Source organism: Oncorhynchus mykiss, chromosome 12, assembly GCF_013265735.2.
Source record: "Oncorhynchus mykiss isolate Arlee chromosome 12, USDA_OmykA_1.1, whole genome shotgun sequence".
Lineage (NCBI taxonomy): Eukaryota > Metazoa > Chordata > Actinopteri > Salmoniformes > Salmonidae > Oncorhynchus > Oncorhynchus mykiss.
Genome location: NC_048576.1, coordinates 77,084,949 through 77,109,981, shown reverse-complemented (window position 1 = coordinate 77,109,981; position 25,033 = coordinate 77,084,949). Strand labels below are relative to the sequence as shown.

Sequence of the window (25,033 nt, the reverse complement as noted above, 5' to 3'; positions counted from 1 at the left end):
TCCAGTATTCTTCTTTCTTTTGGAAATAATATTTTTACTTGACTGCACGTCCAACACAGTTCTTACGTATTTATTGTGTAGCTCAATTAATCTGATAAACTAGAAAACAAATTACAGGGCAAGTAGGCTTAACCTGTATCGTACTCCTAGTCCCTTTTCACAGCGGTTCTTCCACTCCAGTCCTGACATAGATGATTTAGTATTTTAGGAAATCTTGCAACGTCTCTTCTTGACACACTGTATCATACTGTATAAAAACATGTCCATGTGCTCTGCATATGAAGATAAATAGATAGGCTATACTGTCTGCATGTTATATGGTCACATTGACGTACCGTTATAATAGCAGTGTCATCGTGCTCACACCCACGTCCAGTGATTCGTACATTTGCCCGTCATTCAAAGTTTTGTTGGCATTCACTGGTCAACTTTTTCAAGAAGTAACGCCTCGCTAAATGTTATAAGTTTGGTTCAGATTTGTAGTGGATTTCAGCGAAGTAACTTTATCGGTGGGCTACCATTTGGACTGGGAATTATGATATATGTAGTCTTACAATTTTAGTTTACAAGTGGACTCACTAATTCATGATGGAACTGGAGGGTGAGAAACCGAAGTATGGTAAGTTGTTAGCTTTTTTAGTTTATATAGGGTACCGTATATCTTTAACAGCGCTTTCACTGTCCTGGGATAGCTAGCCGACTAGCCCCATATAGTTTCGTTTTCATGTATGAAGAAGACTGGAGTGTGGAATGCAACATTGTATTGGTGTGTGCTGGATGCATGTAACAATTTAACTCAGCATTTGGCTATTATATATTTGATTTACCCCATTGACGTAGCCTAACTCAATCAACTTTTCTCTGTCTCATTTTCAGAGAATAGACGAATGGAAATTGACTCTCACAAAATCGAGCCATAATTTCCATGCGTAATAGTCAATGCTTCTGTTTTGGGCGAGCCTACAGATTGCATTTGATTAGCCTATGTTGTTGTTGCCTCTCTCACATTCCCACGCCCAGGTCTCATCCCTGTGCCAAACAATGAGACTGCTGAGCAATTAGTGGTATAAGGGCCTACAATATTCCATACAATAAATGCACACTTGTTAGCAAATACTGTAGCCTATCTGAAATGATCATACAATATGATTCTCAAATAGGCTGTGGGCTTTGAAGTTTCTTTCAATTCTCTAACATTTTCAGGTAATCAGTAGTAAACATCTAGTTTACGATTGTTAGGGTTAAGCTGTAGTGTCCCTACTCAGCCTTTGCATGTCCAGTTGTTTCATTCCTCAGCCTGGTATGGCACACTAGAGAACAACTCACCAGCTTTGTGCTGACAGAAATTTGAACACCATCCAAGTATAGATTAGTTAATTAAAAAAATGCCTCATGGTAGGTCTGAATATGAATTTAGAGAAGATACTGTGTGTATTGTTTCAGCTATTGTCAGCAAAAACCTGCTATTCCCTGCAATATAAAGGTGTTGGTAGGTTAATGGATCCAAACAATTGTTGTTCATGTAAGGGAAATGGTTTTCCTTGAAGATATGTTCTCATAATACATTAGTTAATGTATGCTTCCTAAAACGAGCAAGAATCTCTGCTGGAGTAGACAAACCTCTGCCAAAATGATCAAGTCTGACTCCATGGTTGTAATTTGGACTTTAAATATACAGTACCAGTCAAAAGCTTGGGCACACCTACTCATTCCAGGGTTTTTCTTTATTTAAAAAAAAAAAAACATCTACATTGTAGAATAATAGTGAAGACATCAAACTATGAAATAACACATATGGAATCATGTTGTAACCAAAAAAGTGTTAAACAAATCAGAATATAAGATTCTTCAAAGTATGACACGCTTTGCACACTCTTGGCATTCTCTCAACCAGCTTCATGAGGTAGTCACCTGAAATGCATTTCAATTAACAGGTGTGCCTTGTTAAAAGTTAATTTATGTAATTTCTTTCCTTCTTAATGTGCTTGAGCCAATCAGTTGTGATGTGACAAGGTAGGGGTGGTATACAGAAGATTGCCCTATTTGGTAAAAGACCAAGTCCATATTATGGCAACAACAGCTCAAATAAGCAAAGAGAAATGACAGTCCATCATTACTTCAGTCAATCTGGAAAATTTCAAGGACTTTGAAAGTTTCTTCAAGTGCAGTCACAAAAACCATCAAGCGCTATGATGAAACTGACTCTCATGACGACCGACACAAGAAAGGAAGACCAGAGTTACTTCTGCTGCAGAGGATAAGTTCGTTTGAGTTACCAGCCTCAGAAATTGCAGCCCAAATAAATGCTTTACAGAGTTCAAGTAACAGACACATCTCAACATCAACTGTTCAGAGGAGACTGCATGAATCAGGCCTTCAAGGTGAATTGCTGCAAAGAAACCAATACTGAAGGACAGCAATAAGAAGAAGAGTCTTGCTTGGGGCAAGACCGTGAAGCATTAAGGAGGTGTGATGGTGACACTGTCAGTGATTTATATAGAATTCAAGGCACACTTAACCAGCATGGCTACCACAGCATTCTGCAGTGATACACCATCCCATCTGGTTTGCGCTTAGTGGGACTATCATTCGTTTTTCAACAGGACAGTGACCTAACACACCTCCAGGCTGTGAGTGATGGAGTGCTGCATCAGATGACCTGGCCTCCACAATCACCCAACCTAACCCAATTGAGATAGTTTAGGATGAGTTGGATGACAGAGTGAAGGAAAAGCAGCCAACAAGTGCTCAGCTTTTGTGGGAATTCCTTCAAGACTGTTGGAAAAGCATGTGAGAGAACGCCAAGAGTGCAAAGCTGTCATCGAAGCAAAGGGTGGCTACTTTGAAGAATCTAAACTATAAAATATATTTGCTTAACACTTTTTTGTTTACTACATGATTCCATATGTGTTATTTCATAGTTTTGATGTCTTCACTATTATTCTACAATGTAGAAAATAGTAAAAATAAAGAAAAACCCTTCAATGAGTAGGTGTGTCCAATCTTTTGACTGGTACTGTATACCCCCAAAATGTGTAAGTAGTGGCACACCCAGTCATTTTGCGGGTATGCTACTGCTGCCTGCAGTTCTAACATTGTAATTCTAGTACAGCAAAGCATGGTGAAAACCAGTAGAAGAAAGAAATAATGAGATTCGCTCAAAATGTAGACTTTCTCGCAGCATCACAGACATCTGGAACCCTTTGTTGTGAGCTAAAATATTGCTTTCAGTTTCAACACTGTCCACAAGATGTAGAAACACTGACATATTTTCTCATTTTCACTGTTTGTGTTTTGGTTTTGTGTGGGGTTTGCAGGGCCCTATGAACAACATGGAGGAGGGATAAGGCAAGATTTATGGTTGACTTGTTAGCTGTCTCCCCCCTCCAGCCATATGAAAGCTGTTTTTCTTCTTTCCACTGCACACAGCCTTTTCCTCCCTCTGCCTGTCTTATGATGATTCATTTATTATTTAAAACCCTCTCTTTCATTATCCAATACCTTTTCCTCTCTTCCTGGCACAATAGATTTTACAACCTCAGTATAGGCTACTATTTTGTGTATAGCACTGTTTGCCTCTTCCCTCTATACAGGATTTAGGAATGTGTTATAACCCTCATACAAACAAGCAGTCAGGTCAACACCAGAGCAAGATTTTGATGGGAAGAAAAGACAGTTGAACAACAAACTGCATTGTGGGAATAGTAAGCTGTGACTTGGCAGGAAATAAAGTTGAAGACATTCTGTGAAAAGTTTTGGGGTTAAAGGCCTCTAGCACTATATTGTGACACAAATGACTCTCCCAAATGACTGTCAAATTCGGCGTACTACTCTTAAATGAAAATAATGATTGAGGTGCAGATATATTGGAATCTGACCAGTAGGAAGCATATTTAGTGATTATCAGGTATTATGTGTTTGTGTGGTTATAAATAGTGTAATGATTGGTAGACCGAGGCCCTTCTTTTTTCTTCTTCATTGTTTGTTCCTTGTGCGTTTGTTTTGCAGTCGTGTGAAGTCTTTCTGCATTCCATGGAAATCTGTCAGGGTTTCACATAAGAAGGCAATGTACAAAAAACATAACTATGGGGAGTTTGACACAGGCTACCACCGTGCAGAAATGAACAGCCCTCACTTGGTTTTTAGATTGTATCTGTTTTTATGAAGAAATGGTTTTCAATATCTCCCCCAGCATTTCTCAACATTTCTTTGACCCTGACTCTCCCATGTGCTAATGTTGTAGATGCGTTCATATGGTTGTAATTGAGGTTTTCATGGTATAACAGGACTGCCTCAGAAATACAGTGGGGTTTAGGCTGTGATCTAACATAGTCATCCCCATTTCACATCATGGAGTAATTTCAGGCCAACACATATCAGGAAACCTCAATAACAGGGGAACTGACAGGATCAGACAGCCTACAGCCCTGTGCAGTCTTGGATTATGTGTAATTATAAGACATATTTAGGAGAGTGGGTTGAAACTTGATCCAGAGTCTCTCTGATCTTTATTTCAAGCTCTGGCAAGGTCCAGCTACACTCTTAGAAAAAAGAGTTCCAAAAGGGTTCTTTGGCTGTCCCCGTAGGAGAACCCTTTCTGTTTCCAGGTAGAACCCTTTTTGATTCCAGGTAGAACTTTTTTTGGTTCCATGTAGAACCCTCTGTGTAAAGGGTTCTACATGGAACTCAAAAAGGTTCTGGCTGGAACCAAAAGGGTTCTTCCTAGGACCAAAAAGTATTCTTCAAAGCGTTCCTGTATGGGGATGGCCAAATAACCCTTTTAGGTTCTAGATAACACCTTTCTTTCTAAGAGTGTAGCAATAGTGTAGTTTTTGCTATTCATGAACATTTACATTTGAAGTCCAGTCCAGCTGTTTTCTATTACAACAGCTGTCATCGTGTTATCACTTCCCACATTGTCACTTTACTCAACAACTGTATTGAATAAACAGGCATCCCACTGGGCACACTCTGGTTGAATCAATGTTGTTTCCACAACATTTAAATGAAATTACGTTGGAATTGTGGAATGGACGTTGAATTGACATCTGTGCCCAGTGGCATGCCCCTAGGAAAGGAGAATAGTGTTCCTTGCCAGCCCCAATTATTATTGTTTAATCTGCTTGATCACAGTCTGGTCCAAACAGACTCATGTGACTTATTAACCCAACAGCAGTTACGTTTTGTTTCCATTCAGACAGCAGACAGCCTGTGGTAGATTAAGTTATTAGGGAAAGTTATTAGGGTCATGGGGCCTGAGGAGAAGAGAAGTGGCAGAGATCAATTCCTGTAATAGTGATGTTGAGTTATTAGGAAGCCCCGTCTATTTGTGTGGTATGCCATGCCCTTCCTCCTGGTAGTCATCACTGTTGGACTTGGCTGCCCTCCCACAGCCTGTCTGGTCTGTCACATCTGGATGTTTGGAAGGTGAAAAACCACTATATTCTTTGGAATTCTGCATTGTTTTGTAGATTTTCGTAGCTGAATCAGAGCCATGAGTAAGGGGTACAAAAATAGAGCCCGGTTTTGGAAATTAGGTTCATTTAGCAGACTTTTAGAGAATGTAATTGCGTTTCTTTGTCAATGTTATCAAAACATAGCCAAGTAACCTAATTGATGTTGTCTAATGGGTTGGTGCTGAGGCTCTGGCCTATCTATCTCTGCTCTGAGCACAATGGAGAAAACAACAAAGACAAGACATGAATGGGCGTCTGTTTCAGTGAAGTGCAGGGCTGTCTGTTGTCCCTGAGAGAGTCTCTCACTGGAGTAAATTAGGGAGACAGACAGTAGAGGTGACACTCTCTCCTCAGGAAGATGGGCCTGTTTATCCAGAAGGCTTCAGAAAGTGGAAACTGAAGAAGAGGACATGGTTAGGACTCAGGAGCATCTTATATTCAGAGATATTCATTGTTACAGAAGAGTTTTGTTTAGGATTAAAGTCTAGAGCAGGGATGGAATTACATGGAATGGAGGGAATTGTCTCTTGGGATACTCTAAAAATAGTGGACTGGACCAACATTGATATTTGTAACATTTATGGGGGTGTCCTGGTAGCTCTGTAATTCGAACCCTGATCCAAAGTGTACAGACATCTAGTCCAGGCCATAAAGAGGATGCTGTTTTTACCAGCAGATATATTTGGAGAGAGGGCACACTTCCCTACCCTAACCACCAACAAGGCTCCATATCTAGTTTCGATATCTCTGAAGTAGTTATGTTATCTGCTGCAGTCAGCACTCTTGGTCAAGTCAATCTTATTTTGATGTTGAAAACTCCCTATGAGGGAAACGGTCATACATACTGCACTCAGTCAACACTACTACTGCACTTACTGTAATGAGAGACAGACTGAGGAGGGGAAGCTGCTATTATAGCCTACTGTGTTGATATGACATGCTTCTCTTTTCTCAGGGGTATACAGTGCCATCGGGAAAGTATTCAGACCCCTTCCCCTTTTCCACATTTTGTTACATTACAGCCTTATTTTAAAATTGATTAAATAAAAAAAAGTTCTACAACAATACACACAATACCCCATGATAACAAAGTGAAAACAGGTTTGTAGAATTTTTGGCAAATTTATTAAAACTTAAAACAGAAATACCTTATTTACATAAGTATTCATACCCTTTGCTATGATACTCGAAATTGAGCTCAGGTGCATCCTGTTTCCATTGATCATCCTAGAGATGTTTCTACAACTTGATTGGAGTCCACCTGTGGTAAATTGAATTGATTGGACATGATTTGGAAAGGCACACACCTGTCTATATAAGGTCCCACAGTTGACAGTGCATGTCAGAGCAAAAACCAAGCCATGAGGTCGAAGGAATTGTCTGTAGAGCTCCGAGACAGGATTGTGTCGAGGCACAGATCTGGGGAAGGGTACCAAAACATTTCTGCAGCATTGAAGGTCCCCAAGAACACAGTTTCCTCCATCATTCTTAAATGGAAGAAGTTTGGAACCACCAAACTGAATATGTAAATGTAAATGAAAATGTAAATGTGATATCAGTTTTTTTGCAAACATTTTGAAAAACCTGTTTTTGCTTTGTCATTATGGGGTATTGTGTGTAGATTGATGAGGGGAAATAACATTTGAATCCATTTTAGAATAAGGCTGTAACATAACAAAATGTTGAAAAAGTGAAGGGGTCTGAATACTTTCCGAATGCTCTGTACAATAGTTGACTCAGGAGAAGTGCACATAGGATGAGTGTATACTGTTTAAGTGCAGTGCTGTTCACCAGTCCCAAACAAAATACATTATTTCTGTTCTCTCAAGATGTGTGCATACACACATTCAGAATGACAGTCACAATATATTCAGGCATGGTGGACAGAAAACATTTAATGGAAGGTTGACCTTATTTATGGTCGTTTTTACTGTGAGAGGAGGAGAGGGTAGGGAGGAAGGATAATATTGAGGGGAAACTCGACTCAGGAAACATTAGAACAGTTCCAAAGCAAATACCTGAAGCTCAAGAAAACCAGAAGTAAAACTGCCTTGGACCTTGTGTAGTACACTATACAATGAGCTCTCTGTCCACAAGAGAAACAGTGGTGTATATATATTTATTTGTGCAGATTCTTGGGAAACATCTAGGTATGGTAGTGTACTCTATAATAAAGTTATTACAACAACCGATGTAGCAAATAACATTTGTCCTGATAGTGAATATAGTGAAGCTGAGTCCATAGGCACCCCTTTAAGAAAGGATGCATAAATGGAATAAAACTGGCAGGGCCTGACAGCACACTCCCACTCACCATGTTTCCCCAACAGAATACCATGTTGTGCTCTTGTTCCTAATGTGCTGTAGCTTTTTAAAAACCTTTCTCAAGCCATAGAGAAGTTGTAGAGAAAATGTGACACTGAAATGTGGGAATTCATGTCATACCTGTATTATGTATTCAGTGGAGATCCAACTCTTGCAGGGTGAAATATCCTCCCTGTGCATAGCCCATCGAGATGTTGAGACTGTTGCTGATTTGCTATTTTGTGCTGGTAGCTTGTAAACAGTCTGCTACTGTGCTTGTAATAATGGGGCCAGTAGGGTCTTACAGAAAATGAGGACAGAGGGAGCCTTTGCTTTCTCTCACTAACTTGTAATGAATGGAAAATTGGACATTCCCAGAATGACATAGACTATCCCATTGGCCAAAACAAGTGACTACACTGCCTGGAAAGAGTATGGAGAGATTCCAACAGAAGCTTCTCATCAATACCCATTTTCCAAACACAGCTCATCATGAAACATACTCCATAATCTGTCTTCATTATCAGCATACACAGCATCCCGTTGGGTTCAGATTAGAGGATGCTGATACCGATTATTGGAGGACCAAAAAAAGCCAATACCGATTAATCGGCCATTTTTTAAAAATGTATTTGTAATAATGACAATTACAACAATACTGAATCAACACTTATTTTAACTTAATATAATACATAAATACAATCAATTTAGCCTCAAATAAATAATGAAACATGTTCAATTTGGTTTAAATAATGCAAAAACAAAGTGTTGGAGAAGAAAGTAAAAGTGCAATATGTGCCATGTAAGAAAGCTAACGTTTAAGTTCCTTGCTCAGAACATGAGAACATATCAAAGCTGGTGGTTCCTTTTAACATGAGTCTTCAATATTCCCAGGTAAGAAGTTTTAGGTTGTAGTTATTATAGGAATTATAGGACTATTTCTCTCTATACCATTTGTATTTCATTAACCTTTGACTATTGGATGTTCTTATAGGCACTTTAGTATTGCCAGTTTAACAGTATAGCTTCCGTCCCTCTCCTCGCTCCTGTCATGAACCGGCTCAAAGCCCGTAACAAAAGGGAGACAACGTGGAGATAAGGAGTAACAAAATATATATTTATTAAATAAAGTAACTAAGTATAATATACAATGGTGTGTGTGTAATCAGTCATCAGTAGTGTAAGTGAGTGTTTTGCATGCATGAATGTGATAATGCAGGGTGTTGAAAGATGCTAAAGCAAACAACCCAAAAACCACCAAGAAACACAACAAAATCTATAAAGGTGTCTGCATGGAGAGAGTCTCCTCCATGAATGGGGAAGTGGTGTATTTATCCTGGGAGACACCGGGCCCAGGTGTTTCCCATGTAGCTGACGACCCTCCCAACTCCGCCCACCGGCATCCTAATAAGGAAACAAGAACAAAGAGAGAATACGGCAGACAGAGTGGGAGGGTCGTCACACTCCTCCCTGGGCTCGAACCAGGAACACAACGACAACAGCCACCCTCAAAGCAGCGTTACCCATGCAGAGCAAGAGGAACAACCACTCCAAGTCTCAGAGCGAGTGACGTTTGAAATGCTATTAGCGCGCACCCCGCTAACTAGCTAGCCATTTCACTTCGGTTACACCAGCCTAATCTCGGGAGTTGATAGGCTTGAAGTCATAAACAGCGCAATACTTGACACACAACGAAGAGCTGCTGGCAAAACGCACTAAAGTGCTGTTTGAATGAATGCTTACGAGCCTGCTGGTCCCTACCACCGCTCAGTCAGACTGCTCTATCAATCATAGACTTAGTTATAACATAATAACACACAAAAATACATGGCTTATGTCATTAATATAACCTTCAATGTTATGTCATAATTACGTAAAATTCTGGCAAATTAGACAGCCCAAACTGTTGCATATACACTGACTCTGCGTGCAATGAACGCAAGAGAAGTGTCACAATTTCACCTGGTTAATATTGCCTGCTAACCTGGATTTCTTTTAGCTAAATATGCAGGTTTAAAAATATATACTTCTGTGTATTGATTTTAAGAAAGGCATTGATGTTTATGGTTAGGTACACATTGGAGCAACGATACGCACCCCATCGATTATATGCAACGCAGGACATGCTAAATAAACTAGTAATATCATCAACCATGTGTAGTTAACTAGTGATTATGATTGACTGATTGTTTTTTATAAGATAAGTTTAATGCTAGCTAGCAACTTACCTTGGCTTACAGGCAGTCTCCTCGTGGAGTGCAGTGAGAGGCAGGTGGTTAGAGCGTTGGACTAGTTAACCCACCGTTCCTAGGCCGTCATTGAAAATAATGTGTTCACTGACTTGCCTCGTTAAATAAAGATTAAATAAAGGTGTAAAAAAAAAAAATATCTGATTGTTATGAAAACTTGAAATCGGCCCTAATTAATCGGCCATTCCGATTAATCGGTCGACCTCTAGTTCAGACAAAGGCAATCTAAATTGAATTGGTATAGATATTGCTTTTCATTGCTCACTGCTAAATGTTTTTTAATAAAAAGTAGTCTAATATCCCGCTAGAGTGCAAACCCAATGAAAGCAAAGGAAATGGCACAACAGGATGTGGTTATGGTTATGTGAATATCCAGCCAGGCTGGGTGAAACCACCCAATGTAATACAGTCATGTTCCCACAAGAGGGTAGAAAACACCTATGAATATGACATGCAATGGCTCTGAGAGGACACACCTGGATACAACAAAGAGGAATAGGTGAAGCGAGAGGTTTTATTCAGCCCAAAATATGTCCATGAGAATAAGCTCACGAAGTGAGGTATTTTCATATGGAGGTCAATGAAAGTTTTGAATTTGGTCAACAAAAAAATGTAAGGTTAGACTATTTTGATAGTCAGTCTGTAGATGCTCTATCCAATCAAGTGTGGCCAAATGAAATTGCTCATTTGCTACGTGAGGCTTATTTGATCGAATAGAAGTTTCATAATGGTTGGGTTGTTACGAATGCACTGATAAGTGGACGCAAATGGCATTTCGGCAACTTTAAAAAAAAAAAAAAACGACTTTATATCGGCATTGTACCTGTTCTCATAGAGATAGATTGAGGACTCATCATGGACAAGGCTCGACATTAATACTTGTCCACTTGCCCGGGACAAGTAAAACAATTGTCGGACAAGAATATAGATTTAAGTTGTCCAGATGGACACGTAAAAAACAATCACAATATCTAACATTAGGTTACTCCAATCAGTCTCCTCCAGGTGCAATGTGTTGCACACTGTCCTCCCAATCTCAGCAGAGCACATCTTATTTATCTGTTATTTTACCAGGTAAGTTGACTGAGAACACATTCTCATTTGCAGCAACTACCTGGGGAATAGTTACAGGGTAGAGGAGGGGGATGAATGAGCCAATTGTAAACTGGGGATTATTAGGTGACAGTCATGGTTTGAGGGCCAGATTGGAAATTCAGCCAGGACACTGGGGTTAACACCCCTTCTCTTACAATAAGTGCCATGGGATCTTTAATGACCTCAGAGAGTCAGGACACCTATTTAATGTTCCATCTGAAAGACAGCACCCTATACAGGACAGTGTAGTGCCCTGGGATATTTTTTTAGACCAGAGGAAAGAGTGCCTCCTACGGGTCCTCCAACACCACTTCCAGCAGCATCCGGTCTCCCATCCAGGGATTGACCAGGACCAACCCTGCTTAGCTTCAGAAGCAAGCCAGCAGTGGTATGCAGGGTGGTATGCTGCTGAGTATAGTATTGTAGGCCTGCATTGACAGGTCTTTACGTCTTGCAGTTGCCAGATGCGTTTTTGAAATCAAAGTAGCAGCATGTGCACATTTGTTGATATTTATTACTAGTTAGTGAGTTATTTGCACAGTTATAGCAAATTCTGGTCAGCAATGAAAATCCTGTAAAAGTCATGGTGTGTGTATCACCTGCGTTCCAGTGGGCCATTACCAGAGGAGGGAGAGAGAGACATTTGCACAGCAGGTAAAATAATGATATACAACAGACTAACTGGATAACCAGCCAAACTACACAATATGTTTTGAATTGGCTAACCCGCTAGTTGGGCTGGGCACCGGTAGGTGTATAACACTTAAATAAATCATATAAATCATTAACTATCTAGCTTTTAGCATGTATTAGTGTCATTGTCATGTCCAATGTCCTAAAATAACTTTCCACCGGCACTCGTGTATAATCGCAAATGGCTGACATGCAGTTGACATGCAGGGTGCACAGTTGACATGCAGGGTGCACAGTTGACATGCAGGGTGCACAGTTGACATGCAGGGGCACAGTTGACATGCAGGGTGCACAGTTGACATGCAGGGTGCACAGTTGACATGCAGGGGCACAGTTGACATGCAGGGTGCACAGTTGACATGCAGGGTGCACAGTTGACATGCAGGGGGCACAGTTGACATGCAGGGTACACAGTTGACATGCAGGGTACACAGTTGACATGCAGGGTGCACAGTTGACATGCAGGGTACACAGTTGACATGCAGGGTGCACAGTTGACATGCAGGGTACACAGTTGACATGCAGGGTGCACAGTTGACATGCAGGGTGCACAGTTGACATGCAGGGTGCACAGTTGACATGCAGGGTGCACAGTTGACATGCAGGGTGCACAGTTGACATGCAGGGTACACAGTTGACATGCAGGGTGCACAGTTGACATGCAGGGTGCACAGTTGACATGCAGGGTGCACAGTTGACATGCAGGGTGCACAGTTGACATGCAGGGTACACAGTTGACATGCAGGGTGCACAGTTGACATGCAGGGTGCACAGTTGACATGCAGGGTGCACAGTTGACATGCAGGGTGCACAGTTGACATGCAGGGTGCACAGTTGACATGCAGGGTGCACAGTTGACATGCAGGGTGCACAGTTGACGTGCAGGGTGCACAGTTGACATGCAGGGTACACAGTTGATGAAACCAATGCTGCAAACTCCGGTTGTAAAACCGTCTCTCAAAATGTCAATAGTGCCCATGTAATTCTGACAAAGTTACAAGAATATTCCTAGACTAGGCTTATTGACAAGTAACTCTTATGCTGTCAAGATCTCCCCTGAACACTGAATATTTGAACCTTATAAATAGATAAACATCTTAGTTAGCTACCTTAACCATTTGATCCCTGGTTCACTGAATGAGGGAATTATTTTATAAAGACATAAAAATATTTGGTTGTAATTGTATTGTTGCAGGGAGGCCAATCATGCTCCAGGAGATTTCAGGAGTGCTATTGGGTGTGCAGTCTTTTGCTCCAGCCTTGCTTGAACACAGCACATTGCAAAAAATCAGCTGCTCAACAGGACCTTGATAAGCTGACTCTGGTGCGTATTTTACTTTGTGGGGGTTAAGTGCCTTGCTCAAGGCCACAACGGCAGGAGATACTGTATAATACATGGGATCAGACCAGCAGCCTTCCATTGTCAATACCAGTGATAATAATTAATTATTTTGTGGTTACTTGCATAATACAAAACATTTTCAGTCATATTTTTTGGCTTTTGTTGGGGGGGGTTACAAGTGACTTGAGCTTTCGGACAATTAACAAAAATCTCTCCTACTTGGCTAAAAAAGTGAATGTCAAGCCCTGATTGATTTAGCCATTGAGGACTTCCACCATTTTAAAGTAGTCAACTGGGTGGTGATTCCTATAAGTTGGAAGCAATCAGCCAATGAAGAATAAGAAAATGTACTACCTTAAAATGGAGATGCCATGCTGTCACAGATACTATAATGGCACAGATACAAGGATGAGTCCTCTATCTAGCTCTATGGCCAGTTGTTCACACGCTTATCTGCCCTCTCATTGGCTGGAATGGTCCATCCTCCTGCCTGTCTTCCATCTTTGAGGATATGTATTTACATTGTTAGAGCAGTCACATGTCTATCTTGTCACTATAATAGACAATCTTAGCCTATAATGAACTTCCTAATGAGCAGCTTTGAATTGAATGCACCTTGTGAATACTCCATTCAGCAGAGGTGCGCTCAGTTTGCTTTGAACGTTTGCTACGTTGCAGAAACGGTTTGTACGTTGAACAGACTTTGAGGTACATTTGCTCTCATTTGGTGGGTGTGGTGAGTCATGCCTTGATGCAATGAGTGACGTATTTAAAGGGCAGAGGCCATGATACAGCATTCCCCAACCTGGCCGTTCAGTTGAATGTTCCAGAACATAAAAACATACTGAACGCAGCCCTGGGGTGACAATTTTTCAAACGTAGAAGTGACGTTAGAATGAAGTTTAAAAAAGGCTGTGTTTACACAGGCAGTCCAATTCGGATATTATTTCCACAAATTGGTCTTTTGAACAACCACATTAGATCTTTCACATCAGGGCCCAGTTTCCCAAAGCATCTTAAGGCTGAGTTTGTTAGAACCAACAATGGGCCCAGATCTTTTTCAGAGCTGATCTGATTCGCCAAAAGGTCAATTAGTGGAAAAATATCAGAATTGCCATTTAAGATACCTTATTTAACTTTTAGAGCTATCGAAATATAGCTTGGTGTTAATTTGACAATCAAATTAGCTTCTGGGCTGGAGATCTTGATTAAAGCGCTCATCTATCCAGTATTATAACCAGCCCACCAGTCTCATCAGTCTCCAGTGCACACAACAGATTTTTGTTTTTCCCCAAACACATGCTTTTAATCACTCCTGTGTAGTTTGCTTGGGATCCACAAGGATATCCAGCAGCTCTTTCACAGAGGGGGAGGGGAGAGTCAGTGTTGTGAAAAACGAGGAATTGTCTCCACCCATTTTGCCTTGGTTGTGCTCCCACCCTTCCCTGTAGGTGAGCTACCTGACCAAACTCTGGGGAGAGAGAGAGTGTGAAAGAGGTAGAGAAAGCCAGGAACAAAGGCAGAGAGTGAGAGAAACACATACAAAAAGAGCTCTTTGTGGAGGGAAAAGGGGAAAGAGAAAGGAACAGGTGGACCAGAGATTTGAGTTAGGCAGCTGTTGGGGGAGGGACAGTGGGTGGACTCTGAGGAACAGGGGTGTGCTCAGAGCTGTTGCAGACAGGTCGGACAAGTTTCTCCCCACAATACCTGTCGCTCTCACTTTCTTAAACACACCAGTTGGCAGGAAAAGGAAGGGAAGCAGAAAAGGGCTGAAGAAAAAGCAGGAGAGTTTTCCGGTCATTTATAAGTTGACTACCAGAAAGGAATTTAAAGATGCCTGAGCAGCAACCCTATTACGGAAAGAATGGTAACTACTAATTGCTCCTACTTGATTTTAGTTTCATTAGAGCTTATGTGGTTTTACCTTTTTCAACCTTATGAAAAGCTGTTTGTGTCTTTTATGATGGCTGGTTTGGTTGTAACTTAAGTTTGTTCTTGAAGTGAGAGAGAGCTTTTCTCACTGCTTGAATGTTTTAATGAATCTGTCAGTTGGAGCTTGTTAATGGGTGGTGTAATTTGTCTCTAGAGAAGCGCGACACTGGGTGAAACTAGACCTCTAGTATCGGCATTATGACAACATGACTGAGAATGGGTGTGGGTTAAACCTGCTGATTATACAGGTGTGTGGAGAAATGCAAGTGAACATTGTGTCAATCTTTTCTCTCCTCTATCGAATGCGAATGCGTGTGTGTGTGTGTGTGTGTGTGTGTGTGTGTGTAAAAGGACTGGGCTGGAAAATTGGCAGGAAACATTGTTTGTTTTCAGCCCTGATAAAATATAAATGCATCAGCCACTGTTGTTTTGGGCAAATGTTTCTGCATGTTGCTCCAGCCTACACTCCCTCGGCAGGCTGTTTCCACCATGTCTTTGAAGGGCATCTCAGGCTGATTATGCCCATGTAACACTTTAACATCCAGACTCTGTGTCTCTGTGCTTGTGGAAGGATGTTCTCTGAGGGCAGGCCCACTGTAATGCATGCTGCAACAGCACCCTGACCACTGCTCTGCATTATTAATGGCCGCCATGCTGAACGTCATACTCTATAGTATCTGGTCTAGACCCAGTGGTTCAACCACCTTAAGACTGTGATTATTGATGTTCTGTGAAGTTGGGATTCACTATGGCTCAACTTGAGCACTTCTGACTGATCGTTATAACCGTACCTTTTCTCATCTAGGCCTAAATGTAGTTGACATTAATGCCTCCTTTTGGTCGTCTGAGGATTTAGAACTGGCATTGAGTGAATGCAGTTTTGCTCATGACATATTCATTCCCTCATTGTACAGTAACTGTAGGTAACTTTGATTTATGTGGGCAGATGTGGAGAGTCTCGTCTCTTTGCTCCTCCTCACCCTGTTGGAACCCCAGGGTTCAGATCCAGGTTACACATTATATTGGGTATGAAAGGGAGAGGATATTGTGCACTGGTTTATAGCCTAGTTTAATTTGGGGGATGTTATCAAGTTAAGAAAATCAAGAAACATTAACAAGAACAGATTTTAAAAAATACCTTTTTCATGGCATTAATCAACATTTACCTTTTAAGAAGTAATCAATACTGATGAAAAGGTTAATCTGTCATTTTGTGTGTCTTATGTCCTTCAATCAAATGTAACATCGGCTGAAGGAGACATCACACGAGTTCATTCCCCACATATGCTGCTGCTACTGTCTTATGTGTCCTGTTGCTTGGTCACTTTACCCCTACCTATATGTAGATCACAGAAGGCTGCTGAGGGGAGGATGTTTCATGCTAATGGAGCAAATGGAATGACATCAAACACATGGAAACCATGTTTGATGTATTTGATACCATTCCTCTCCAGCCCGTCCTCCCTAATTAAGGTGCCACCTGTGATGTAGATGGCTACCTCAATTACCTCGTACCCCTGCACATCAACTCGGTAGTGGTACTCCCTGTATATAACAATGTTACTTTTTACTCGTTATTGTTATTCAGTATTCACTGTGTATTATTCCTTGTGCCACCATTTTTATATTTTAACTCTGCATTGTTGGAAAAGGACCCCCAAGTAAGCCTTTGACTGTTAGTGTACACCTGTTGTTTATGAAGCATGTGACAATAAAAATGTGATTCGATGAATAGGTTGTGCTCACACAGAGTCGCTGACCTCTGGTGACTGTTGTGGTACTGCAGGTTCTCATGTTGCAGAAGGGCTGCTTAGTCACTACAGAGGAATTTGTTGGGTTGCCAGGTGTGTCTGCGCCGAGGGAAAAGTCATCTGACCAACAGTAAAGGGAGCAGAATGTCAACGCGTGGGCAGTCCACTCTGTTTACCCCATGAAATGTATAACTAGGAGGCAGACGCCCCCACATGGAACAGTGTCAAACTGCATCTTGGTTATGAAATGCCTTCTGACAGCCCTGCAGTGTGTACACTTTCATTTAACTTCTACGCTGCAAGCCATTTACCATCTGAAATGTTATTCCTACTGTATTTTTCAATACTTGCATTCTTTCCATCTAGGTGAACCAAAAAAGTATGACCCCACCTTCAAAGGCCCCATCTATAACAGGTGAGAGGTTTGCCAGTTCATCCACACTGTAGTCAGGAAGGCACATAATTCACATCTAAAAACGATTGTTCCCATAACGTTTCCATGTCTCCTTCTCTCTTTACTCTAGGGGCTGCACTGACATTGTATGCTGCATCCTCTTCATTATTTGCATACTGGGCTATGTTGCAGTGGGAATTCTTGGTAAGTAAATGTGTCCTGTAGGCACAAACAAGCTTAACTGACCCCATATTAAGGACTTGGGTATACCCTGAGTCATGCCCTTAGGTATGTCTCTGAGTGCTGCTCACCTAAAGCATGTCTGTGTGTTAAAGATGCCTGGTATTTGATTGTTTCTTTGTTGTTGATGGTTCCCTTCTCCCCTAGCCTGGTCCCAGGGAGACCCCAGGAAGGTGATATATCCCACAGACAGCAGAGGACAGTTCTGTGGGCAGGCAGGCACACCTCTGGAGTAAGTTCTGCCCTCACCATTCATACACGGTGGAATACATAACGGACAATCACTAACACTCACATGTGTTGGTTGTCTCCATCATTCCCCCCCCCCCCTGGGCATTCACTCTTTAACCTGCTCCTGTTCTCTGAACAACTGGTTGTGTTTGTATTGTAGGACGAAGCCCCTGCTGTTCTACTTCAACATCATGAAGTGTGCCAGTCCCATGGTGCTGCTGGAGTTTCAGTGCCCAACCACACAGGTGACCTGAACCTTTGTTTTCAGTTGATACGTTCTTGAACGCCATGTTATTTATGCATGCCTATGCACTTGTATTATCTTGGCTCATGCCTTACATTTATTTTGCCATCAGATGTGTGTGGAGAAATGCCCTGATAAGTTCATGACGCTCCTGAAGGCCTACACCAATAAAGAGGATTTTAAGTATTATAAGAACTTCTGCAAGGAGGGTCTAGAGGGGCTGGTGAGTAGCATGTGAAGAGGATTCTGAGATGGGTGGCGTAGTAGTTTTCCAAAATCAACATGGATGACAATGTCAATAAAATGTCAAGAATGTGACAGTGTATTTTTGAAGAACAAAAGTGTGCCCAGTGGCAATTTAGTGTGAGCAATTCAAACTTTGAATATACATTGCCGCACCAATGTTTGAGATACTAAGTGCTGATTGTTCATGTGTGTTTTAGACTGTAACACAGATCCTGAGTTCTGGCCTGTGTCCTGCCATGCTGACGCCAAGTAAACCCTGTAAGTACGGCTCTAGCTCCCCTATCCTGTCTACCTGCCCTTCTTCCGCTCCTCTGAGTCAAACTCCCCAACCCTCCATCTGGCCAGCCCATCCTCCCCATTTCCGGAATTGGAAAAAAGTGAAAGACATTGTTTTACTGTTCTCCCTCATTGTCCTGTGTCTTCTCCTTCACCCCCCTTCCTCTTCTTACAGTCACCCGCAGGTGCTTCCCTGCCCTGGGCCAGAAGAAGGGAGGGGAGATCACCGTGGGAAATAACTCTAAGTTTGATGACGGGGAGGGGAACATTAGAGATGCCAAAGATCTGGTGGCGGGGGTCAAGTGAGTCCACAGAAACAGAATTTGCATGATGTTTTCCTGTGATGGTTGCTAGGGCTACATCTACAATCTGCATTGGTCACTGTATTTTCTTCTATAGGAATGCCACAGTGGTCATTGAGGCTCGACAAGTGGCCATGAAGATCTTTGAGGATTACACCCAGTCCTGGTACTGGATCCTAATGTAAGTCAGCATCTTCCCTTTGACACTATTGTGCAGTAATGCATTCACACTGAATTCCAAAGCACTTGATCAGCAAAGAGTGAGTTATGTAGGCACTATCGTCTGTTTTTGTGTCGGGGTTCAGAGGGTTGGTGATTGCCATGCTCATCAGTCTCCTCTTCATCGTCCTCTTGCGCTTTCTGGCCGGGATCATGGTTTGGGTCATGATCGTCATGGTGATTCTGGTCATTGGATACGGTAAAGACCAGTTCAACAGAAGTCCCATTTTTAGTTGTTTCTTAATGTTCATGTCTCTATGAACGCTCTAATCAACAAAGCCATCTCCTGTGTCCCTTTCCCATCTCTCTATCTAAATGCTGTACTTCCCTCTTGTGGCCATGCTCTGTATCGCACCACAGGCATCTTCCACTGCTCCATGGAGTATGTTAGCCTGAAGTCAGAGGCAGGCTCTAATGTCACTCTAAAGGACCTGGGCTTCCAGACAGACTTCTCTGTGTACCTGCATATCAGACAGACCTGGCTGGCCTTCAGTAAGTCTCCCCACTAACCTCCTCTCAACCTTACAGCTAGTGTGGCTCAGGAGGTATACACCTGGGCCAATACATTAGAGTTCTACTGTATATCATGAAGCAGGATCAATGTTAGCCAGGTAACTTTTATAAACCCTTAGATATAATGCATTGCGGTGTTATTGCAAGCATAAACTGATACTAAGGACTACTAGGATTCCTGTATAAATGGCCGTGACTGAATTCTCCATTTGGTTTTTATGCCTTTTCTCTCTCCCGTTCTCTTTAGTTATTATTCTGGCCATTGTGGAGGTCATCATCATTTTGCTGCTCATCTTCCTCAGGAATAGAATCCTCATCGCTATCGCTCTCATCAAAGAAGCCAGCAGGTCAGGAAACGGGAGTTATCTCTGCACTTACAGCCTTTTCTAATGGGATTGGATGGGAAATGGATCATTGAATGCTAGATCATTGTGGTTTAAATGGGGGCGTAATACATAGATGGTGGCTAAGACCTTTCTAGTGCTAAACTGTGATGTTTTGTTTACAGGGCCATTGGGTATGTGATGTCAGCCCTGTTTTACCCCTTGTTCACCTTTGCCCTCTTATCCATTGTCATCGCCTACTGGGCTGTCACCGCTGTGTATCCTTCATGTTTGGAGAAAAATGACTCATAGGCTTGAGTAACTCAACATGCTCTTCTGAACGATTGATGTGTATTTGCTGGGATTTGTAGTTCTCTGGGTCATATTCTAGTCCTTGACAGCCTCTGGCCAGGTTCCTGTCCACCTCCAATCAGCCCATCTATAAGGTGTTCAATGAGACGGCCTGTGATCACTCCAGGAAAATCTGCGAGCCAGCTGTGAGTCCTGCTTTTCCGTTAGCCCATGCAATATGTCACCATCTAACAGCCTGATCTTAATTGGAGAGACATTGAACCATCGATCACCTCCATGATAAAAGTGTATACAATGTATAGAATGTCAACTGTTGGTTCTTCTCTACCTGTCTCCTCCAGAACTTCAGCACCTCCAGTATGAAGGCGGAGTGCCCAGACTCCAAGTGTCTGTTTGCCTTCTACGGTGGAGAGACGGTCTACCACAAGTACCTGATTGGCCTGCAGTTCTACAATGTCTTCCTGTTTTTCTGGTGTGCCAACTTTGTGACAGCGCTGGGTCAGATGACCCTGGCTGGGGCCTTTGCCTCCTACTACTGGGCCTTGGTCAAGCCTGACGACATGCCTGCCTTCCCCATCTTCTCATCCCTTGGCAGATCACTCAGGTGTGTGTGACTGTTTACGTTCCTGTTCCTAACCAAGTTGGGTGTTCAGATATGTACATGATGCTCTGTTGCATATATGGATATCTTGGCGCCATTTAATAAGGTTGGTTAGTGACATCTCCTCACTCCCCTGCTCAGGTATCACACAGGTTCCCTGGCGTTTGGCTCGCTCATCCTCTCCATCATCCAGATCATCAGGGTTCTGCTGGAGTACATCGACCACAAGCTACAAGGTGAGCCATAGATCCTGTATTAGCAGTACTACGGTATGTTGATATTAACACAGCTGTCACTGTATACCCTCACCATACTTTACACTAGCTGTGTATGAATGTTGGGTTTTTTAGTACTTGTGTTGGCTCTGATTTGGTTCTGCCCTACTGTCTGTTATTCTCCCCTAAAGGAACCCAAAATAAGTGCACAAAGTTCCTACTGTGCTGTCTCAAGTGCTGCTTCTGGTGCCTGGAGAAATTCATCAAGTTCATCAACAGAAATGCCTACATTATGGTTTGTGTACTACCTGTTTGTGTGCACCTACTATGCCCAATGTCACCCAGTTAAATACATGTCATATTGGATAGAATTAATTTCAGAGGAGCTTTGTCACCTGGATCATCTGTAAATGTTAACTGTGGGAGAACGTTTGGTTTATGCTTGATTATGAATTTGAGTCTGCTGCCTCTAGGTGGCGATATATGGCAAGAACTTCTGCACGTCTGCCAAAGATGCCTTCTTCCTCCTCATGAGGAACATGATCAGGTGAGCGAGTGTGCTGTCTCTTAATGTTTGTGTTGACTTAATTGTACTTTATAAAATGGACTATGATCATCACAACGTATCACTGTTTGACCTTGTAGGGTAGCTGTCCTGGACAAGGTGACAGACTTCCTCTTGTTCCTGGGCAAACTCCTCATTGTGGGGCTTGTGGGTAAGTGAGGCTGTTTCTACAGGAAACATGATGAACAATAACACGCTCTCCGTACGGCCAGTCTTCTAATGATTGTATTTAGTTTTTATTACGTTTCATTGTTGACAACCAGTTGTGCTATTGGAAGAGAACTCTTCCGTCCTGTTTCCCAGGAATCTTTGCGTTCTTCTTCTTCTCTGGGAGGGTGAAGGCCTTTGAGAACACAGCGCCCAACCTCCACTACTACTGGGTTCCCATCCTGGTGAGTAGCATAGCCATGCTCCGGGTCTGGTGGGTTATGTAGTTTAATCTATGATTTAAATGTAGCTGAGTGTAACCTATGGTGTTATGTATTGTAATGGTTGGAGTGTGTTTCTCTCCTCAGACAGTGGTGGTTGGTTCCTACCTTATTGCCCATGGCTTCTTCAGCGTGTACGCCATGTGTGTGGACACACTCTTCCTCTGCTTCTGTGAGTAACAGTAGAACCATCCCCCTCTTGTTTTACGCATCGTCTTTCCCCCACAAACACAAGGTACCAGTGGTGAGAAGGTAAAGGATTATGGTGTACACAGTATACTTAGGAAATGGCTGCCTCGTGTTGGCAACTCTTTTACATCTCAAAGCTTTACTAAATGGAATGTTTTGAAGTAAAGATGTCCCAATGTGTCTAGAGTTCATGTTGTCCTGAAACGGTGACCTCCTCTCCCTTTCTTCATGACCTCTTTCACTGCTAATGGTGTTGGGCTGCCACTAATGATGAATTGCATGATGATATTCTGGTGTTCTTCATAATGCTTTATTGCTAAGTTATTGATCCTAACCCAGCTATCTAGGACTAGTGTTAACTTGCTGGTTGCAGACAATGGGGAAGTTTGGGTGTTGATCTATTCATTTAAAATGCGAATGGGTGCTTTTGCTGGGAATTTTGACAGACTTTCTCTTTCTCTCCCTTCTCAATTCATATTGTTTTCCTCCATCTCCCTTACTAATGCCACCCTTCACCTTCATCATCCTGTTTTCCAATCAACCATCCCTTGACCCCATTTAACACACACACACACACACACACACACACACACACACACATAGGCGAAGACCTGGAGAGAAATGATGGCTCTCTGGCAAGACCGTATTACATGTCAGCTTCGCTCCATGACATTCTGTCGGAGAACAAGGCTGTGGAGGAGACCGAGGAGCCAACCCAGTCCTCGCCACATCAGCCAGATGACCAACACGTCCAGCTGAAACAATAGCAGCCTCCGATGCAGGGGAAAGACCAGGACGTTTAGGGGTAGTCATAGCAAAGACACTGTGGACGAGATCTCCACCTGCAGATCTGTCTTGTAGAAATGGGCATGCTACTGTTCATGATTGGTAGATTGACATCAAGGCCTGAATTTGGACAAGTCAACTGCTTGACCAGTGTCTTCTCCCTATAGAAACGTGTGTGTGTGTGTGTGTGTGTGTGTGTGTGTATATATATATATATATATATATATATATATATATATATATATATATATATATATATATATATATATATATATTTGTGCTCAATGATAGTTGTTTCATTGATTTGGGAAAAAAGACACTGACCCATAAACAATGCTAGGAATTCCACTGATGTTTTAGTGAACATGTTGCAGTTCTGACATTGTTGCTAGAAGGAAAACACTGTCAGCCATAGGAAACAATGTGCCTAATTGACTAACTATCCATTTTGGTCTGATGTATTGAACCTCCTACAGATATCACATTTGTTTACAGTTAAAGCATTCAAAAGATCTCTGCAATGCTTCCATCTTTAGTATTACTGCTATCAGTGCATTATTAAAATGTGATCTTTTCAATGATCTATAAAAGCCATATGTAGTTTTATATATACTGAAATGTATTTCTTAGTTCCGCTTGTGAGGGAAGTGACTCCATTTTTTGTTCTGTATAGCAATGCAATCAGATCCCTCATTGCCTTGAAATATTTGCCTGTCAGCAAGGTCTGTTTGATGCACTGCCCTGGAGACTCCTAGGATCTATGAGCATTAACTGAATGCAGTTTCTCTCTTTCTTGTGCTATTGTGCATGTTGGTAGTATGTCTGCTAGTGATTAAAGCTGCCAGTCTTTCTGTTATTTGTCTTCCTCCTCATTCTCTTTCTGCATTGTGTTGATGGGGAACAAGCTAAGGTAACAAACTTCCTTTTGGGTTTGACTAGGCAAGCTTTACCAATTCTGTCAGAAGCAGGCCAATTATATGTTTTGTAGGATGACATGTTAAATGACTTAAAGCACTTCTGTTTAACTTGGCGTAACCTTGAAGCTTTGCTAATCCATCACAAGTTGGTTCTGTTCTGGCCCCTGCTTAGAAATGTAACAATGTTCAAGTTTTTCCTTTTGAAATCATTTCACATTTTTGTCTCATGATGTTTTCCTTGATTCTTCAGTGGAGGACCTGGAGAGGAATGATGGCAGTGCGGAGAGACCCTACCTGATGTCTGACCGCCTCCTCAAAGTCCTGAATAAGAAGAACAAGCCTGAACCAGCAGAGTAGAGCTCTCCCATGTGGTGTGGAGAAGGGCAAAAGCTCTGGTGTGTACAGGTGTGTAATTGTATATAGTGGAGTATGCTTTAAAGACTGGGTTGGCAAAAGATCTCATGCTGTCACTCATCCAGTACCTATGTGGCAATCTGTTGTCATGCGTCCAAACAATCGCTGCCGTCCTCTGTGGTCGAGTGAGGCGTATAAATCCTAAATGGAATTTTAATGCTGCATGCAGAGTGCTTCTTACAAGGATGTTTTTTCCCCCATTTTCATTCAGTTATTTGGTTTGGATGAAATCATAGTTTTTGTCTGTTTAAGTATATTTTGATGACCTCATTTTCAAAAACCAGCAACCAAATGTGGTTCTTATTGAATATAGCTGTATGTTACTGTAATTAGGCCAGCTGTACACCAGTATGTTATGAGCATGCTTTGTTATGAATATTACTTGGAGTGTGTTACATGAAGGTGAGCACAGAACTGATCTATTTAGTAAAGTATTTTATACATTTACATAAAGCTGCACTTTTATATGTAACCTATGCAATTAGTTTAATACATGCAGTACTAAGACATACATTTTATACTTGTTTGAAATTGTGTAACTACTTTATATTTGTTGCAATACTTTCTCTGCTTTGTCATTACCAAAGCCATTACTACAGTACTGTAGCCCCTTTTTAACCCGCTGTTAAACGTCAATGCTTTGCTCTCTGTTATAATTGCCAGGGAATGAGTGGTAAAGAAATGTATTAAAATGGTGTGAGGCTGAAAGCAGGGGAAAATATGGGTTGTGTATGTGGATCTGTTTAAGTGCCTGTGGAGTTCTGAAACTAAAATAAAAGTTGTTTTTGTACATTTA

The 25,033-nt window shown here is 41.8% G+C and overlaps 1 protein-coding gene across 4 annotated transcripts; it reads left to right on the top strand.

Annotated features, from left to right (window-relative positions):
- The first annotated feature begins 462 nt into the window (after positions 1–462).
- Positions 463–25,033, top strand: LOC110538294 (choline transporter-like protein 2). 4 transcript variants are annotated; one of them, XM_021625020.2, is made up of 22 exons: positions 463–619; positions 17,189–17,237; positions 17,347–17,420; positions 17,604–17,688; positions 17,848–17,932; positions 18,044–18,154; positions 18,375–18,435; positions 18,629–18,755; positions 18,853–18,936; positions 19,061–19,173; positions 19,335–19,466; positions 19,735–19,834; positions 19,996–20,088; positions 20,223–20,307; positions 20,464–20,726; positions 20,865–20,959; positions 21,130–21,233; positions 21,412–21,485; positions 21,584–21,654; positions 21,807–21,895; positions 22,019–22,103; positions 24,074–25,033. In XM_021625020.2, the coding sequence occupies exons 1-22, from the start codon at positions 586–588 to the stop codon at positions 24,178–24,180; spliced, it is 2,121 nt and encodes a 706-aa protein (XP_021480695.1). In that variant the 5' UTR covers positions 463–585; the 3' UTR covers positions 24,181–25,033. The 4 variants fall into 4 exon arrangements, with proteins under 4 accessions (XP_021480695.1, XP_021480693.1, XP_021480694.1 ...); XM_021625018.2 differs by lacking the exon at positions 24,074–25,033 and adding an exon at positions 22,724–23,091; XM_021625019.2 differs by lacking the exons at positions 463–619; positions 24,074–25,033 and adding exons at positions 14,585–15,006; positions 22,724–23,091.